General features: G+C 36.0%; 1 protein-coding gene across 1 annotated transcript in view; it reads right to left on the bottom strand.

Annotated features, from left to right (window-relative positions):
* Positions 1-1,765: 1,765 nt before the first annotated feature.
* Positions 1,766-21,542, bottom strand: part of sh3yl1 (SH3 and SYLF domain containing 1) — a 57,421-nt gene continuing 37,644 nt past the window's right edge. The window contains exons 5-10 of the mRNA XM_015358232.2: positions 21,423-21,535; positions 19,347-19,475; positions 18,840-18,993; positions 16,497-16,569; positions 15,707-15,757; positions 1,766-3,169 (exon numbers count right to left, since the gene is read on the bottom strand). Coding sequence (XP_015213718.2) covers positions 2,976-3,169; positions 15,707-15,757; positions 16,497-16,569; positions 18,840-18,993; positions 19,347-19,475; positions 21,423-21,535 — 714 coding nt within the window. The 3' untranslated portion in view covers positions 1,766-2,975. The remainder of the gene's footprint in view (positions 3,170-15,706; positions 15,758-16,496; positions 16,570-18,839; positions 18,994-19,346; positions 19,476-21,422; positions 21,536-21,542) is intronic.

A 21,542-nucleotide genomic window follows, 5' to 3' on the forward strand; every position in this document is an offset into this window, starting at 1 on the left:
CCTTACGCCACACCACAACAGCGCCTCATTTATCCGCTGGTTTGATGATGATATCATCTCTGTTGCAGAGACTGGAGCGTCTGATTTTCTTCTTGGGTGAGGTTAGACCTGCATCTACTGGGTATAGAGAGTGCCTCTCTCTAGAGAACTCATACATCAGAAAGACTACCGAAACCAAACTTATCCTGCAGCTAGGATCACACCTTCCCCCTTCTCTTAACGACAGACTACTCTTCTTCTAAATTTTCTCCATTCATTGGAAGTTTCATTTCACACCTCTCTACACCTGTTCTGACTTCACACCTCTTGATTAGCCTTTCTGTCCCCTGCTCCCGCCTCTCACTCCTCCTCCCCCCTCCCAGCCTTTCTTCTCCCGCTACATTACCTTTGCCTACTGCCTTGTCTCTCTCACACCTGAAGAAGGCTCCACGGCCGAAAAGTTGTTTTCTTCTTTGTTTTTCAACATGGGATAAACCTATTACTTGTTCCAGTAATCCAGATATATAAGTCTGCATATTCTGTTCATGATGGTTTTGCTTTTTCAGAGAATTAGTGTTGGTAATACAAGACCTCTTTCAAAATGGTACTGTGCATGACATTTGCAGGTGATAATCTTATTACTAAAATTATTGGAAATACAAATGATCTGGAATAAATGTAAAGATGACAGATCTGTTATAATGCATTGTCCAATGTCTTATGCAGAGTTACAGTATTATGCTTTCAATTTCCCTCCCTACCTGAAGCAATTCTCAGTTCTTTGGGAATGACTAAAAGTGTCATATTCCTCATTTCTTCTAACTCAGTAGGATGCATACATAACAGCCAAAAAGAGGTACTCCTTTAAATTGCTTCTAGTCTCTCCAACACTAGTGCTTCACTTATGATAAGGTCACCCATGATGGTGTGAAGATCTCCTGTTTCCTGGGGTAAAAAGTTCATATAAAAAAAAAATACAATGAAGAAACTTCTACTAGAAATTGGTATATCTTATTTCCTTTCCTTCAAACATATATACAGTATAGAAAATATAGTTGTGGTAGATGCACAGCCAAGTGTGCCCTCCTTAGTTATAATGGTTCTGTAAATAGATAATTGGTTTTCAAAAACAGTTCTAACTAGGTTGTTAAAGAATAGCCAAGGGCAGAACTAAAAAGTAGTGAACTATCAATCAATTTCTTACTGAACTGTGCCATCATGCAAATTTCACATTGAAATTTAAACAAAGATGACGCCATTTGGCCGGACTGGTTTGTTTTGTTGCTAAGTAGATTGTGGACACAAGAAACACATCCAGCTGTTTCTTGGATTAAAGGTTTTCAGTTTCAAGAACATGGCTGGGTAGTTTATTCCAGATTCTAAATGTTTTTTCACAGTTTTCCCTAGTGTCCTATGTTTAGTGTTTCACTGTTGGCTCTGAGAAATTCCCCACAGGTTCACTTTGTCAGTGCCTTTGAGGTGTTTGAATACCTGAATCTGGTACCCTCAGTCTTTTCTGCTGTCACTACTGTATAGGACATTCCTTAATCCTTGCAATGTCTGGACTCCTTCCAGAGCAGTAATGTCTTTTTTATCAGCTTGACCAAACCTGTATACAGTATTTTAAACACGGTCTTATTAGAGCATTGTATAATTTAACATGGGCATGCCTTGATTTAACCTTTGATTAATGTCACACACTCCGTTTCATCATGACAGTACTTTCACACCCACACATGCAAATTGTAAATTGTATTTCTTAATGAAAAGAAAAACAGTGCACAAATTACAATCACAATGCAATGTCTTTATTTTAAACCATAATTTCTTCTAAAAATATTTCCATTTGCAACCAATTACATACATGTTATGTTTGAAGTGGTTTTTTGTAATCAGAATATTTTTTATAAATTATCTAAACAATCTTTAAAAGTACATTACAAAAACCAGGCAGTAATTAATCTACATTATAACAACTTACACTTTTATCAATCGTAAATGCATTAACCTGTACATTAATGAGATTAAGATTGCCACAGTAATTTTGTGATATAAAGAAAATGAACAAATTAAAAAACTTAATACATCAAAGATAACTCTCATAGTGTTAGTGTTCACACATTTTTAAATAAGTGTTCCAAGATGCTGCACTACAGAGTAATGCCAGCTTTCTTTTGGCAGCCAGTGTTACAAGGTGACGAACGCTGAAGGCTTTCTTATCAGCCCATGTAGTGTTAGTGTCTCGTTTTAGGCTGTGGCTTCACTGCCCGGTACAGTTTGGTAGAGTTGTGGAGTTTACATGATTTCTTGTTGTGAGTTTTAGACTTCCTCATGTGTTGTTTCCGTGGTATTCTATTTCCTATCTAACAAACAGTACTTTTATGGTAATGAGCAAGTCATTAATGTCTCCAGGCACAGAAATTAAAACGTTAATATTAAGAGGTCACTGTAGCCTTGCTTTTTTCTTCAACATTTTATGAGTTTCCACCTTGCAAAGTGTCCATGATGTGCGAGGGTAGTGTTAAAGGGCAGAAGGACTGGAATAGTGACACACTGTGCCTCATAAGTTAGCCCTTACAGTTTTGCATATTGGGCATTCTGTTTTAATCAGATACAAAATCTTTTCTCGTAATGTTAAGGCTACAAGAAGTGACTTTTGCAAGCAGCTTGCCAGTGCATTATGGACTTGAAACCCCACCTCAGATCAGTCCATCTTCACATACATATTAAAATTTCAATTTCCTCTCAATAGATACCTCATTATACAAATTATAAATAGACAATTGTTTAATCAAAGACACTTCATTTACACCCGAGGTTAAGTACAGCATAAATATATAACAAACACAAAAATAAAATAAACCTACAAGGCACACCATACACATTTTAAGGCGGTTTTTCCCCTTCATTTTAAGCCATGAAAATCCAAACCCCAATGCAGAAATGTGAAGCAGCTTTACCAAACCCAATGTTAGAACAAAGTTCTTCTGTTGCTTTTAGCTGTAGGATACAAAGTTTGCTGGGAATATCCCAACCTCTCCTCTCAGCTGGCCCTCCCACCAGTCGTACTGGGAGTCCGATTTTGTGATCACTGTGATTTTGTCTCCAACGTTGAAGCTGAGGTCTCCCGGCTGTTGACCTACGAATGAGTGTATCGCCGTAACAACCAGTGGGCCTTCTGAGGGTCTCCCTGAAAATGTATACAACCATGTTTTATGTCGCCTTCAAAATATCAGAAAAATAAACTGAGCTCGTTAATGTTATTGTTACAAATCCTGTGGTTGTCTATTTTGGTGATACATTCAAATATATTCTGAATTATATGTATCAAACACATATGATATACATCATGAAATATAACTAATAAAATATGAAATGAGAATCTGTCCATTCTAGTGAGTATAGAGAAGTAAAGTTCAGTAGATGATGCGAGACAGAATTATTTGAAATATGTTGTTAGACCTTCCTTAGAATCTGATTTCACAGATTTGACCATTTTCATAGTCAGACAGATCTTAAAAACCTTTATTGGTATTATAACACCCAACGTTTTTCTTCCAATTTTGAATTAAGCTACAGTCCCAAGTCTTGCATTGTATTATTTTTAAAAATCTATTTTTAATTTAATAAATAACACTATAATAGTGAATCATGTGGTAAGGCACACTAACTTACATTTCAGTGTTTTCTGCAATAAGTCATGCACTAAGCATGTGAACCTGTGTGCTAATTTTTTTATGAATAATATCAGCAGCACTGCATCTGTGATTTGGACAATTTGTCAGACTTCCAGTACTTTTGTTAAATATTTCCAATCCGCTGACATGACTAGGGTCTCGTCTGTGCCAGTACACATGTACTGAACAAAACTACCCTGAGTCCTGAATGGTTTACTTTCTAATTACTTACAACTTAAAGCACATTCCCCAGACAAACACCGTTTCCAAGATACCACTCCTATTTACAAATGTGTTGTAAGAGAACAAGAACAAATTCCATTAGCTATTGCCCTCCACATATCTATCTTCTTCTGTAAACATTTTCCTTAATGATTCTGTTCAGGCTTATGGCAATAACAGCATGCTAAGTAAACAGAAGATTAAACTCGTAACAGATGCATCAATTGATTGTTGTCTAATTACATTATTTATCATTGTAAAGGAGAGATCAAAGTCCTATACATAAGATTTGAGACATCATAAAAACCACCTTGTCTAAATATTTTAAAGAATGTGGTGCTGAACAGGGCAAAGGAGCTTTGTTTTTGTGTGCTAGGGGATGGCTAAGGTAAGCACTTGCAGAATGCAGAGTTGCCACAGGAATCTCAAATGTAGTGAAGTTTGTAAATCAAGACTCACATCCAAGTTCACTTGCAGGGAATATTCACACTGTCTGTGAGTTTTTAAAATGTTCAAAGGTACATGTTATCATGACATTGACCTGCCAGGTGGCTACAAGTGTAACTGGCCGCCACCATATTATTGCTATAAAAGAGCAAAAGTAGCTTCGCCATATCCCAAAATCCTAACCTTAAGACAAGAGGGGCTCGCTTGTTGAAGAGATTGTTAATGTTTACCATGCAAACTGTTAGTGGTGTCTTTTTTTGTTAAAAATAAGAAGCAGAGATGGACTTCCTAAGTAATGCTATCAGGGAAATTTAAAAGTACATTTACTGAAAACAGTTTAACAAGCACTGCCAAAAACGCTAAACTTTAGACACTAGATGGCAGTGTACTCATTCTGAAGAAAGGGACCCATTATAAGTTTGTATGAAAAAAGGAAATTCCTTGAAAGTTTCATACTTATTAGGTTTTATGTTAAATCTCCTTTGTCAGAGTATAGAAGGTATGCCAAAATAATTATATTTTTCAGCTAATTTGTTTAATTTTCTGAATGCACATCCTGCAGGTAATGTGAATCTGAGATCTTGCAAAAACAACTACTCTTCAGTAAGAAAAGGTTAAGTATTAAACTTATCCATCTTCACTTGCATTTTATTTTACTCACAACTCAAAGAACGTATATATATTTGAATGCATTATTATTACTCTTAATTAGTGTAGCACTCCTGTACATGGGCATATTTCAACACAAGAAAAGAGCTGTGTTTAAAAATTAATCAAGGGTTTTTAACTGTAAATCTGTCCAAACAAAATTAGTGAAAAAAAAAGATTAACCAAAAACTGCTCTCTTAACTTCTCAAATAATTGCTAGAGAATGTGCCAATTGTGAATCAGCTTGAATGAAAAGCTAGATTCTCACATGAGGCCATAATACATAGTCTAGTTCTTCGCATGATAAACTCTTCTGTCTTAAATCTGCTAGACTAACATTGACATCTTCACGAAGATCAGCAGCTTGAGCCACACGCATAATGAAGGCTCCACAGCTGAAACGTGTTTTGTCCCCGTCTTTCTTCCAGCATGGAATTAACCTCTACTATACATCTCGTATTCCGACATCTCCCTACAGGCAGCAGCTGCAGAAAACAACAACGGCATCAAACTGCAACATCACACAAGGTGAATTTTCAAAATGAGCATGACCGGTTTGAAGTGTGGAAGTTTAAAAACCCTTTGGGATGTAACTAAAGACAATCAAAACCAAGGACATTTGACCTAAACATATGCAGATGTATATTATGCAGTGTTTATGGCACCGTCCTACTCTCTCTGCAAGACTCTCTACAGACTAGAGTAACTGAACCTGTACTAGTGCCTGAAGGTTCTCTCCTAAATGAGTCAATGACCCTCCCCTACAGTTCTTTCGTCTCAACAGCAAAAGGTACAGATGTTGAGGACTAATTCTGCAAAATACATTGTCAATACTGTATTTCTAACTACTGTACAAATGTTCATCCAAAGACAATCTTACACCACATGGACATAATAAATATCCCTCTGCTTACATTCCAGCTATGATTTGCATACAGATCTTATCACTAGAAGGATCAGAGGTTGTACCACAGCCAAATCACCATCCACCAAGCATAAAGGTTCATTCAGGACTGTTGTAAACAGTATGAGATCCAGATCTCCGTTCACAGCAACTGTTATGGGTAAATTATTAAAAAAAAACTTAAAATTCATTTAGTCTATAGAAGTTGAAGCCTCTTACTACACCCCTTTAGGACCAAGACACTGTGGAAACTGTAAATTCCAACCATTTCAAAAAGCTTTCATGACTGACAGTCATGTAGTTTAAAGACAATTAAATAGCATATTATTATGTATTTAGAAAGGGAAGAGGCTTTGTAAGGTCCATCACTTGCTTCACATAATTGTTTTTTTTTAAATATGTCAAAAGGAGGAACTCAGGTTTTCAAAAGTACATTCCAAATAGAAAAGTATTCTCAAGGCTTTTAGTGAGCAGGAAAGCATCTAAGGTTTTGTTCTGCAGAGGGAAGATCTTATCGTTTTGGTGCTCCAATCAGCTAACATTGAAAGGCCTAAAATAGCACATTCTGTTCATACAGAAGTACTAAAAACAATATGTATATTAGCGTGGATGTAAGCTTATCCTGTTAGCAGATATAAAGAAATATAGTAAAAAAAGATAGTAAAAAAAAAAGTTTTCATTTTGCTTTGCTGAAATTTCACAGTTGACTTGAATTTGGAAGCACATTAATATTTATTCGCAAACTAATTAAGGAAAATACCAGAACGACTTTCCATGTAAAGGACTGGTTTATTGAACATTGAGGTAGACTGTGTTACACTAAGCAAAGGGATAAAGACATCTAGCTAATCGGCACATTCAATACTATATTGGCACCAACTGTGAAAGCTCTCTCTCCCACACTAGTACTTAATTATTGTGATCAGATATCCAAGTTGTCAGAGATGTTCATAAATAGGAAGATTCCTCAACCTGAGTGGATTTGTCTTGCCATTGCTTTTGTTTCAGTAGTATTGCTGAAATAAGGACTTCTATGAGAAGTGAAATTAAATGAATGTATGTATATTTATATATAATTAAATGAATTATTATGTGAATGTTTGTGAAACATGCAGCATTTTGAACACATCCCAAAGCTATATAGGCATATACTGCAGGATTTGGTTTCTAAATGTTATCAATTCGCTTTAGGCTTTCTTGGGATATAAAACTATTAACACATTGTAACAACTTCTCGAAACTCAGAACATTTCAAAGGCTTCTGAGTTTCAGAAGCCTTTATTGGACCCTTTGTTTCACGTTGGGGCTTTAAGCTTCAGACTTTTGCAGCATATACAGGTAGCTCAGCTGTTGTAACTCACTGCTTAGTGCGACGGGGCTCAGTGGACGAATGACAAAGTGTGGAGAAACTGCAATCCAGGCAGCTACCCACTTGCATTAGGTGCACTTTCACTTGCGCAAATATCCCAGGAAGAGCAGACAGACATAAGGCATGTTTTTCTAGTGCACACTCTTATCAGGTGTTTTGAAACTTGTCCTCGTATTGTCTCCAGTGTTCTGGATGCCTTCTGAACTACATGCAATAATTTTGTTTGCTACATTTTTTTTAATAGTGTAATGTCTTCATCTATTTAGAATACAAAATGCCCTCACTCAGGCACGTCTCCAGTAAGAAATACAACACATTCCGATAGAGATTGTTACAATGCTTTCAGAAGATGTCAATTATGTCATGGCCCATAATTTGAGAACCATTGTTATAGTAATTGCTCGTTTGTACTGCGTTTCAGTTAGTTTGACAGGTGACATTCCCCTTACATAGCTCGACAATCTAATCCTTACTATAATTACACTTTTATTAAAACGCCGCAGGCCTAACAATGTCAGAAAAATCAAAAAAGGGCTTTGCCCATTCATTTGCTTTGTTGAAGTATTAGAATCCTTACTTATACCTTTATTATTAAGTGAACTTTATAGTTCAGCAGTTGACAAGCTTTATTACACTGCTTTTTGTTTAATATTAGGAATATTAGCGGATGCACTTTGTTAAATTTGAACAATTGCAGCAATATTTATACATAACTGTGAACTGGGATACAATGCAGAATGGCTTTCCAACACTATGATAATAAAATATTAGCACGTAATAAAGGAGTGTCTATATACATGGCAAGTGCTACTTATTGCTATATAGTGAGTAATGAGGTTACTGAAAGAGCCTACTGTTAAGCAACACCAGAACCCATTTAATCAATACAGAATTCATGTGGATCTCAACAAGTCTGTCAGCACAAGGACAACTTATTCAAGATACTCCTATGCCAGCAAAATATTGACTCGACCAGTACAGGATGAGAGTTGGGGGTGCTGGGACATCCTGAGCTTGTTGGAGGGAAGTTGAAGGGTGTGTGAGACTAGGCTGCCATACTGTCATGTTATTTGTCCTCCAATCCTATGGAAGCATCTGCTGGATCTCTTCGGTTTTGTATTGTACTCTATAGACAGACATACAGCTCAGAGCAAGGCTAAATATTTAGAGAGCAAAAGGGGAGCTATTATCAGATAAAAAAATATTTTGATTTGGACACACACAGCAACTTTAAAAAAGGAAATTTAATAAAATTCCCTTACTCAGTTAATAATACCACACGTACTTGCATCAACATTGTAATCCTACATTTTTGGGCATATAATTGCTTCTCTTTTAAAGAGCGCTACTCAGGGTTAGACTCCAGCCCAACTAGAGCTTCATCCTGGTTGATCACTTTTTATTTCACATTACAAAATTAGTCTACAGAAAGCCCTGTAGCCCTGCGGAGTTCTACAAAACATTTATTGCTCCTTTTCCCCAGTCTATATTCACTCTTTGGTTATCACACTCTAATGCACTCTGTTGCCTTGTTATAGGATATGATATATATAGGTCATGTGAATTAAAATAAACCCATAAATAATATTATCTTATCAGATACTGTACAATCACACTCACTAAATCATGGTGTTTGATGACTGTTTATAATAAAGATAAAAGAAAGAGGGCTTTCATGTAACGCAGTGAGACCAATGAACTTGAAGTACTGAGGCTACATCTAGGTGATGGCGAGAAATTTAAATGGTAGGTCCTTCAAAAGACTGGTTTACCTTCAATATCTACACTGATAATTTTTCAATTGAAATTATAAGCACTCAGTTATACCCCAAACACAATGATGCAGCTTCCTCTACAGTCTGCTTGTCTATGGTGCAAAACCGGAGAACCCAAGACAATACTGGCTTGTTCACGTTAAAAGACCCCCTAGTATTTTCACTGAAATGTATTATCAGATTCCTTCAAATTCAAAATAAAATAGAGGGGTTTTACACCATCACCCTTTCATTTCACAACCTAAATTTCTAGTTTTCTAAAATCGAACTCACTCCTTGGGTGTTCCTCTAGCATATCCTAAGAATAAAATAATGTGCATTTATTAAAATTAATTTCTGCATTTGTGTGTGTGCATTTTGGTATTTTATAAAGGCAAAAATTCATTAATGCGCCTTAGGAATTACTTTCTTTAGGGAATCATGACAATGCTGATAATTAAAAGTTATTTTTCAATATTGTATTCCAAACGAGCATTACATACACATACATTACACATTGAACTACAGTATAACTGAAAGGTAGATGAAAAGTAAAAAAGACAGCCATCTCAATCCAGGATGACTATTTTAGTATCTTCTGCAGCTGCGTCAAGGGACACAACAAATGTATTTGTAGGGCATTGACTACTACCAATTTAATGTGGCACATTGATGTTCTTCGTATTCTAAATAAAAAAGTAATAAAATAGTTTATACTTAGAAGAAAGGCAAAAACAAGTCGGGAATAAAAAACAGAAAAACAAACAACTGTTTAAAGGCCATTATTGCAATTCCTAACAAAGCAAACATCATAATTCAGACAATGATGAAGATGTCATGTTTTTCACATTGTTGCAAATGTTTAAAAAAACGTACAGAATTACATGTGTATTTACACATAAATCAACATCATTATGTATAGGCTTAATGTAATTAATATGCAATTTATTTTAACAGCATATGCAACTACATGAATATAATGGCTATCTATTATTGTAATAATGTATTTTTACTGGTCTGATTAAGAAAAGAAAGGAACAGATCAGAATGAGTACTTAAGGGTTGATATAGGAAATTTACCTTTAACAAAACAGAAGTAAAATGATCATAGGTAGATCGTTATACACCATGAACCCACTTACACACTGCCAAAACACACGCATTTAAATAACAGTGAGCAACAATTTCTTCTCACTATTGTGTCATGTTATTTTGAATGAGAATTATTAGTAATGGTTAAAGATAAAAACTCGACAGATAATTCACAGATTAATCTTATAAGGTATTCCACCATGACGGGGAAAAACAAAACTGAGCCAATTTAAGAAGACTTTTCAAACAGAATACTGGCTGACTGCCAAAGAGGTTAAAATGACAGACATGCCTCAGTCTCTAAAATACAGTAAACAATGCAGAAAAGTAGCATAGCGGGATGAGGGTGCCATGACTCTCATAAGAGAGAAAATTGCACAAGAGCATTCTTTATGAGTGACTCACAAGCAAAAAAAGACTTATGTCTCCAAACATCTATAAACATCATTTCTAAACTGTATGTGCACAAATTTACAAACTCAATTTTGTTTGATGTGAAGCTGTGTCTATTAGTCTTATTCACCAATGAGATGAGAGCGAGCTTTTCTTACACCAAAGAAGGACCAAATAATTAATATTAATATTTCATTTTTGTGGACTGATTTGACTGAGTGTAGCCCTTTGTTGAACAGTTTTTTTTTTAGGAATTTAAAACGAGGAAACGCAGATCATTTTGTACATTTATTTGGTGCGTGTTGCCGTTTTGTTATTGGCCTGTATGGAAGTGATGAACAATCTATCACAAACCAAAATTACAACAGAGGGTTTAGAAAACAAAGTTTTGATCTCTATGAATGATCTTTTTTACATATATATTTTATATAACACTACGATAATTTCCAGATGATTGCAATTACAACAACCTTACGCCTGTACTCGAAGCACTAATAACCTGGCATATGTAAAAAGTTGTTTATGTTCAAAACACTTGTGAATATGTCCTTGTGACTCTGACACAATGCCTAGATTGCAGGCAGCTACAAATTAGGTTTTTGATAAAGGCAAGAAAGGAAAATCATCCAGCTACTGAAAGAAGGGGCTACGTGGGAATGAGAATTTTAACTTCTGTTATTTGTCTATAAAGAGAACTCTGCTAGGGGAAACGGGCAGAGAAAGAAAAAGGAGAGAAGAACTTTTTCTTCCCCTCATGCTGCTGTATGGTGCCTTAACATCAGCTGAAGCAAAGGCCTGGTGATTGCTTCTTTCAGCTCCATAGCCTGGACTCCCATTCTCTTCCAATCTCCTGAAGAGGGGTTACCCTCACCCTTGTGCCTTCAAAAGCCATAGAACAGAGAAGGCCCACATTTCAAATATAGATGTAAGATAAAAGGACGCTCTGTGAAGCATGATATGGAAATGTATGGATGGCACCGTACTCCAGTGGCTTGTATAACTGCCTTGGGGCCCAGCGTTCAATTTTTGGGGCACTATCTGTGAGGAGTTTGCACGTTCTCCTCATATTTGTGTGGGTTTCCTCTCAGGGCTTTGGTTTCCTCTCACAGTACTGGTAGTTTCATTGGCTTTTGGGGAAAATTGTCCCGTGTGCATGCGTGTGCCCTGCACTGGACTGGTGTCCCACCCAGGATAGGCTCCGGCTCCCCCATGACATTGTATTGGATAAAAGGATTACAAAGTGGATAGACATGGAAACTTCAGTCCAGTCCTGCGATTAAGACATTAAAGCTTAAGTACAAAATGTCCTGTGGCACAAAATATTACATCAGATATTTTTGTTTAGTAATGCTTAGAGGTCATTAGCTTTGCTGGTTCTTAGAGGCAAGTACAGAAATATCAGTAAAGGTTACTTTGCCTCTGATGACCCACGGTGGTCCTTGAACAATTGCAGAGTACACTGAAATACCGTAGGTATCAAATGGCAGCACTTCATCCTATAGGCTTTAGGAGATTCACAATATTTCCCAATTAACCTCAAGGGCTGAAAAGAACACCTGTCCAGTGTTTATAGGTGCTCATTAAATGTTTACGAAGTTTCCTGTGCAGCTTCCAGCAACAAGGTAAAATTGAAACCAAACATTCAGACTTCAGCGAGGGACAGGATGGGACTTGGAGAGAGAAAATGTTGCAATAGAATTTAGAAAACTAGCTATTCTGCAAGTCTGACTTTGCTGAGCACACCATTATGAACAGGTGACACACGAGTTCCGTTTTCTTTACTAATTTGGTGTAAATATTTGGCATCCACATTTTTATGGAGAAAAGTAAATGTCTTTCTGTAAATGCGATGCAATCCTCGATAACAATATTAAAAATACAGAAGAATTTTTTAATGCTAAAAATTGAGAACAAAACATGATTTACCCATACTGTGTATGTTTGGTATTATACAGCATTAATATTTTCAACATAAGTAACCTGAACCTGAAAGAATTTCAGATGTACACTAAAGAAATAAACGTTGTTCCCAAAACTGCACTGAATTACGCAACTCAGAATTACATAAAGACTAGTAAAAGAACACATTCTAACAATTAACACGTTCTCAATAATGTTTTCATTTCAGGCACCTGCAGTAAAGTGAGAACTAAAGTGACTATGTCTTACTGCTTCTAAGAAATGTTTTTACAGACTGCATAGTACATCCAAAAGGCAACTTTTGTTTTACTGCCACTCCTTTTCTATAATGCATTAGAAAGGTATGCTTGACTTTACTTTTAATTATGCAAGAGAACCATAAATGATTACAGAAAGTTTTGAAAGAATGTTGTCTAACAAATGTTGTTGTGATTTGCTTAACAGGTCAAACATGAATTGAATTTGTCCAAAATATACATAAGGAATTTGAAGAGCTCCAACTTGCTGAAATAAATAAATGGAAGTTTCCCATTTTACAGTGCCTCTATTCATTATACTCTGTTTCCTGCGTGTAATGCACTGCAGGGAGCAGTGGTCCTTAAACAAACCACTGTATTATTCCACTTAATAAACTCTCAACATTCTCAGGACTGCCCTCCAAAGATGAATACTGATCACTGCTTTGCAGTCTTTCATTTATTTGCTCTAGAGATGAATTTGTTAGGTGATTCGTTAGGCGATACAAGCAGAATATCCTCTCCTCCACTGCCTTCTGGTCTTTTCTGTTCTGTATTCACAGCATGTATGGTCACTTGCTTTGTCAAGCGCCTGGGGCAACCTTGTTGTGACAACCAATTCATTCTTTCATTCCATGGCTATCCTTTTCATTTTAACAGTGAGCCAGATGTTCACTTACTGTATGTTGTTAGCAATCAAATTCTATAAAAAACAAAACCACCACAAAAACATTTATGCTAATTTTAAAACCACAACTCTCTTAAGTTTCCTGATGCAAACTCTTGGAAAGTATGTGAAAAATGTACACTATTTAAATGAATATCCTTGAGCATTTGAGTTAAAAGGGTATTGTTAAGTGGAATTAAGAATGAGCCAATACACATTTTTTGGTAGAAAATAACAGTTTGGCAGTTAACTAGTTAAGTACTGCACAGTACTCAAACTCAGTACTCACTGAATAGTACTCGGTACAAATATTCAACCTTTCTTTAAAAGCAAACTGACATAAAATATATTACACATATATGGTATTTTCCTGAAGCTAAACATCAACTGATTTTTTAAAATCAGCGTTTGTTCAATCTTCCATTCTAAAATACATTTGATTGTATTGTTACCTACAGTATTCCTCACTCTACACAATACTGCAATGCATCAGTGTGGTAGCTCTAATGATACTGAAATAAACAGACCAAAGGATTTTTTTTTTGCTTGGTGTTTCTTTATAAGTTCTTCTAGCTCAAGGACACCTTTGGTGTCAGCCCATCCTTGGTATCCTGGGGACATCCTGGGAGCCATAGGCAAAAAGCCAGGCACTCACAAAGCCTGAGAACTAACATTGAACGTACAATAAATTAATTACATAGAGTTCAATGTTCCATGAGTCTTAACTGATTGCCTTACGGTACAGAGGCAGGGAAGCAGTCCAACAGAGCCAAGCAAAAACGCCAACAGTCAGAAGTGCTCATTTGTGATCACTCATCTCTGCATATAACCCTGCGGCAAACCACAGGACCCTGCCTGACACCTTTTGACAAAATTAAAGCAGGCTGTCATCTAGACCGTGATGATCAAGACTACTCAAATATACACCACATTTCATTTGCAACTTCCATGACAAACAGATCATGTGAAAGCCCTAATTGGAAATGGCCTCAAACACAGAACAATGAAAAGAGATATGGTGACACGCAAAGTCAGCCCTTTAAATCGCATTGTTACACTTACTTATTTTCAGTTCTCATCTATGGGAAAATGTTAACAACCACAACATTGAAAGCTTTTTACCAATTTTAAGCACACTGGACCAAATATTTCTCGGAAGACTGAGATGGGAAATTATGCAGTCCTCAGTATCAAACATCTGTTTAAAATGTTATTTATACTGTATAGTGCATCACTAAAATGCTTTTTAAAATGTTTATAAGCAAAGTTTAACTATTCAATAGTCATTTTGTCTTGTGCTGTAGAATCAGAACTCTTTACGGCCAGAGTTTTTTAGGCAATAATGTAATGATGTGGTATGTTTATGAAATTATAAGCTTTTAATGTATTTAAAGGCTTTTGGATGAACCATGCAAGAATCCTTTGGTAAGATGTAATACAAACAGCTGGGAGTAGGTTAATTCTTGCAAAATTCATTAGCATTTCACACACTCACAATAAAATGCGATGCTATCATAGGGGTAAATGACCATCCCAAACCTCTGTGATCATGACCTTTTTTTTTTTTGTGTGGTTCAGCTGAAATCATACCTCTCAGCAAAGCTTGGAATGGCGTGTGGTGCTTCAGATCTTAAAGGTCTTGAACTGTGTCCTAAACTGTTAAAATCACTTTTTCTCTGCCACGATTTGAAGGTTCCACATGCCAACAGCTTTGGTTGCATTTGGAGTTAACTAAATTGGTAGAAAGTCTGTAGAAGCTGTGAATTTCTACACTCAAGTATCTTTTATTATTATTAAGACATTTGTTGTTTTAATCTGTATGCATTAGCATCTGCTTATATGGTGTATTTATTGCACCTGAAAGAAAAACACAAGTTGGAGGTATGAGATATAACAAGAAACATAATTCTTTGTATTTACAGTATATAGAGCTTCACATATAGAAGACCTACTTCTGTCTACCACCAGATCTACCACTGAGGTGCAGCAGCTACAGAAATATTGTGTTCCAGCAGTCCCGCTACACTGCACATCACGTATGGAAGTGAGAAGCTGCTTCACCACCTGAATGCCATTTACCTCTACGACGAGTGTATGACAACAGAACGAACAATAAAAAATAATTAGCATAATTAGCACTGCATTTCTCTTAGAAGTACTCTTGGAACAAGTGGTTATTGAAATTACTGGCTCCAACACCTGACTCTACTTTAGAATAACTAAGCCCTAATCAGTTATTTGGGGAATGTGGAACATCACATTTTGCAAGCAGTTTAAATGCATATTTGCCATTTCCCTGAAGAAAGCACAACAATCTTGGTTAATAATCAAATTGACTTACAGAATCCATGTTTAAATACATTGCTTTATAACATATTTATCAAATCTGCCTGCTTACCCATGTCTGATCTGTAATCGCTGATACCAGGGTAGAGATTTGGTTTTTGATCTAAAACATCCAAAACACAAATGTTATTTTTCTTGAATAAAAGAAATAAAAACTGCTTAGTCTCTAGAGTTCACAAGATGCAATGTGGGATAAATTGATAGAAGGGGTAAGCTATGGGAGCAGTGTGTGTAAATACTGTATACAATTAAAACAAAAGGCTGCAGGATTATTGGTGGGCCAACTGATAGTTTACCTTGGTTTAATTACATGCAATTGTTTCATACTGTGACTGGATATTTGTGTATAAAAGGCTGGAACAAACACAGGTGCAAAGCTTTCTTTTTTGTAACCTTTCTTGCTGGCGGAGTGATCATTTGTTGGAAGTTTAGAGAACTCAAGATTTCAGAGAAAAGGAAATCAACAAAAACATAAAATTACGTGACAGGTAAACTACTGTATTATCTGAAAGAAACATGGTATTTGTCAGGGTTATGTTTTCAGAGTCAGCAGGTAGATTTGCCTACAGAATGATGAAAGGAGTACAGTTAGGACTTCATATTTCATATTTCAGTGTTCTTGAAATTTGCATTCTTCCTACAAATACATGCATCTCCACACCAGCACTAAACCTGAAACACCTTTTTTCTTAGGTTAAAGGAAGCCAGCCTTCTCCACAGCAACCCAGAAGCACAATTTACACAGTTATCTATATAATATCTACATACATTATTTTCTAAGGAAACACTTGTTCAAACAGTGCAATTGCAGTTGCTGTTAATGTTTATTTACTGAGTATTACCTTGTGGTCTCTGATTCACTGATGATCTCTGTGACTGTGGTCTTGATAGAGGTCTTTCTGGGGGATTATTCACCTGAAATGAGACGGCCACAAGTGAGTTTTTAGTTGCTTCACACAATTGCAATTCTAAACAACTAAGCAGTTATCTGGTGTTCTTTCACTATAATTCCTGTGTATTTCTTCTAAATAACAGTATACTTCAACTTTGCACACTAAATCATATTCAGTGCCATCATATGCTTCTCCTTTTTATACAAACGATATAGGGACGCCTGAATAATTTAGTTGACTGCATTAACCTCCACAGACCAAAATTCATGAGGACAGATTTAGACTGGCATCATTACCATGTTTTAAAGTAAATTCCACACCATAAAACCTACCTCCCTGCAGATTTTGCAATAGGTACATTCAAACAATCAATTCCCCAGTTTTCTTCCCAAGCCCCATCCATTAATAGAGATGAAAAGCTGCAACTATTTTATTTGTATATGAAACTCTTCCCTTTTAGTAATTAGAACAATCTAGAGAGTTACCGTACATTATGGCTGTTTCCTGTGAACAATTCTTAGCTTTTAAAAAATATCTTTTCCTCATTAATGGTGAGAAATTATGCTATACTGGACGTGGATGAAGGTGCAAGCTATGAAAATATTGACCTTATACCTCTTTGGACTTCACTAGTCAAAATGTTGCCTTTTTGCAATAACTCTTACGGAACATTCATTCTTGAGTTGTGAACTTTAGACAGTCACCATTATCATTTTGTCCATTACCTTCGAGCTACTGACACTCTACCATACACTCTTTCTCTGCCCCCTTTCAGGGTCCCTGTTTAGCAAGAACTTGACAACTACTTAGCTATTAAGCAATAGCTGTGTCTGCAGCTTCCTGAATGTGCGTTCTTATATGGGTTAACATTCTGGGAAGAAACTGAAATAACATCTAATGAGGTTTATTAATACAATCTATCGTATTTTACAGCTCTAAAGAGCTGAACCCACTTGCTCTAGATGTCCGTAGATTAAATAATGTGCAGGTATTTGGAAAAGTTAGCTTCTTTGCGTCTATGAAGCCTTGACATTTGTAATTCTTCTATAGCTTTTCTTTCCTGGTATTAGACAGTTCTGTGAAGTTATGCTGATCTTATGCTATTAGTTGTCTGTTCTACAGCTTTTAAGAAGATATTATATACATGTGATCATGTAGCTCCTCCATATCTGATTATATAACTCAAATCCCACAGACTTCAATGGGGAAAGAGTCAGTTCTGATTGGGGTGGGATGACGCTCAAAGCAGTTAAAATCTGGCAGCTATATGGGATTTAGAAATAGCAGTCCAGAAAAGGGTAGGATAGTACTACTATACTGTGTTCGTTTGTTTTTTTCTAATTTCTTTACTTACATCATGACTAAGTCTGAAAGAACACACGGTCATCACATCTCAAGAAAGGAATCCAACTGACTTAAAGCCCTCACTAACAAACACACTTCAATGGAGAAAACAAAATCAGTGAATAATATTGTTTCAGATAAATTGTCCCAAAATCTAACTGTGCAATTATTTATCCATGTCAGAAGATGCATGTTGAGCAGCTGAAAGCACCAGCTCTGACGCATTGCATTTTGTTTAATCAGGTTTAAGCAAACACTTACATTTGTTTGGCAACCATTCCTAACAGTTTAGTGGCACAATGCTGCAGCTGAACTTTATTATACAATTACCACCTCGTAAATATGCTATCCATATCCAAAAGGAAGTTAACTTCTTGGCATAATGTGCATGCCTTTGTTTCCTAATATCTTTTGCATGTTTTCAGTACTGGGTGGAGAACAGATGGGTTTACACTCATTATGTGAGCATGCTTTAATGCCCAGGAATTGTGTTAAACATAGGACCTTCTAATAATCCTTGGTTGTTCCGTGTATTCTCAACTGCAAAATGCACATTTTGAGTCACTGGAGACAGAACAAAAAAGGGTCAGCTGGGTTTTCCCACCATCCATGCATTAGGCAAACCACTGCATATGAAGCAATCTACAATCTAGAATTACCCTTCCTTTGAAGTGAATGTCTGAGGTGGTCTCTAAGGTAGTGTTACTGCCTGGTACTAAAATACTCCCCAGTGTGGATCCGAACCTTGTTTATACTTATTACAGTGCATCTTCAAAGCAGCCAACAACATTTATTTGAAGTACATGAATTTCAGTGAGTCTGCAAAGTAATCTCGTAAAGTAATACACAATTACGTATCATGAATTCCCTTGATTTCAAAGCATGATAAGAAATCTTGTAGCAATGTTCACACCACACACAATGAATGCATGAATGTGTTGTACAAACCTTACGTGAGGCTGCCCTCAAGTTCTTACGTTGCCAATCAGTTGTATACTTCTCAGTGTAGACCTCAAGAATTTCATAAAGATTACTTGCAGCTGGGGGTGGCTCCACATCACCATTCAAAATGTTAAAGGCACGGATATCTTGAGCATAAAATCTATCAGAAAAATACAATTAGAAATATAATCTAATAACATAGGTTTAAAAATTAGGTCCCTGTAAATTTCTGGTTGCAATGTAATATAGAAGATATGTCAGTAATGATGATGACCTGATAACAGAAGTATTTTTCCAATGAGCTTCACTTCTGTGTTAAAGCTATAATCATTTTCAAGAAACGGAACAATGTGAAAATGTGGCTCATATTGCAGCCTCTCAAACATTAAAAGCCTTTGTTCAATATAAAAAGCTTTTGTTCAACGAACATTACTTCAGAAAACTGATGGACAATACTACAACACTGTTCATTACACAGTAATTCCTTTATGACAACTGTTGGAGATCACCTACTTCCTGTTGGTTTCTCTCCTTTCAATTAGATAGGATCCTTCCAGGGAAATGCCAGCAAATAACCCTCGTGACTTGCAGTATGTGTACACAGCTGCAGTACTTCTTAAGGCAACATCTGCTTCAACATTTCTGTAACATACATGCATGCATGTTAAGTTAGGAAGTCATTCTCCTTTGGACTTTGGTACTGTACTTTATATTCCTCTATTCGACAGGACATCAAGGAGTCCACAGATGTGGGGAAGCCTTTTGGCTCATTGAGGTGGAAGTTTAAGAACAGCCTAGGAGGTAGGAGGACACCATGACACCAGGTAGGTGAAAATCCAAGCTCCAGTCCCAGTTTGAGACCTCCATTAAAAAAAAATACAGATCTCATAAGGAACGTCTGATTACACCAGAAATAACACTTTTGGGATTCTGCTCTTGCTCAGTCAAAAACACCAAGTATTAAATACATTTTAAAAAGCCATGTTTCATTTTTTTTCTAATCTTACATACTTGAGGGTTTTCTAAGTTAAATGTGATTTAAAGACATTTAGCAGAAGATAATAATAATGAACTTCATTTTAAAAGGGGACTTCTCAGTGCTTTACAAAACAAAAACATATACACATGCAAAATATATACACAATGAGAGGAGACAGTAGATGGTTACTTTAATGTAAAGTTTATAGCCAGAAGCAAAGGTTCTTCAGCACTACAAACAATGTTATACACTTTTGATAAATCATGGCTACTGAGCCCTAGTGGTTCTAATGTCACACCAACAGCATTTTTTAATCAGGGAAAGAATGTCATCATGTACACAGTTGAGTCAACTTCACAAAAGATCACCTAACACCATCATGTTGCAAAGTCCTCTATTTTCTGTGCTGGATAAGAAGATGTGAAAATTAAACTCTCCTGAAAAGTGTTTCAGCTTCATAGCACTGCCTGGGTATCTCAGCATTTAATTAAAGGCAAACTGGTCATTTTAACAGGAGTGCAGAGAACTGACTTTGTATGACTTTGCCTGATGGCTTGAAGATAAGATTCTGTTCAAGACACTGTTCCACAATAAAAAACATTTTTTTACTCCTTTCAAGATTCTTTTAAATACATTTAGCACTTTTAACTTTCATGTTCTACTTCTGAATAAATTATTTGCTTATTTTATGGGCTGTTTTTGTTTTGTAATTTCAAAGCCAACTCATGCTCTTTTTAATGTGCCCTTTGGACCAATATGCTACCTTAATAGCAAATAAATAAGATGGTCTTCTGTTGCTTTTAAGATTTCTTACGTTAACCTCAGCAAAGGATGCAGAGAAAGAAGAAACCACAGACTAAAAATCCTTTTTCTTTATTTGTGACTGTTTTTTGTCTCGATAGTTTTGCAAAGAACTTTGGCACTCATACTGTTGTTCTCATTTATTTATTCATTTATTCTCATTTCTGGCATGTTTTATTCCATTGGATCATTATAAAAGACTTTCATGGTGTTGAGCCTATATATTTAAAAAAATATGGAATTTGTAAGTGAAACATTACCTTTGTTTTCTTTCTTTTTTTAGAGTTTCTGACACACTTAAAATGCATTATTTTGCATTCTTTGATCTAACTTCAAAACAAAAGAGGAACAGATGTTTCCAGAATTCATATGCAGCAACAGTATGAACATTTTTTTACAATAATGATCTTACAAGAGCTATACTCTTACCAAATTGGTTAAAGCAATGTGCTACAAATGGCACTATTGCATTGAATAGCAATATATCATAGGTATTCGCACCGATTTACATTTTCAGCATCATTTCAATAGATTTAAAGCCTAAGCTACTGTATAAGAAATTATTTATCAAAACCATGAGTCAAAGAACTGACTGTTTGCTCAGGCTTAAAATAAAACCACATGTTCTTCAGTATATTATCCAAAACACATTAGAAAGGGGAACTGTTCTATTGAAATCAGCTCTGTAGTTTAATGCTAAATTAAAAATAACAAATACATAAAACCCATTTAAGCACTGATACTTAAATCTACTTAACTTTGTCTGCCTTCCACGAAGGATAGCTAGAATTAAGAAGAAATATTCTTACCTCCCCAGGGGTCCAACTGCCACTGTACAATTCCCTCCTAGTGTGAGGTTACCCCCTTTCCCAAAAGCTTCAATTGCTCTTCTGTGATTCAAGATGATGACCAAATCTGACACCTGTCAA

Source organism: Lepisosteus oculatus, chromosome 2 (genome assembly GCF_040954835.1).
Source record: "Lepisosteus oculatus isolate fLepOcu1 chromosome 2, fLepOcu1.hap2, whole genome shotgun sequence".
NCBI classification, from domain to species: Eukaryota; Metazoa; Chordata; class Actinopteri; order Semionotiformes; family Lepisosteidae; genus Lepisosteus; species Lepisosteus oculatus.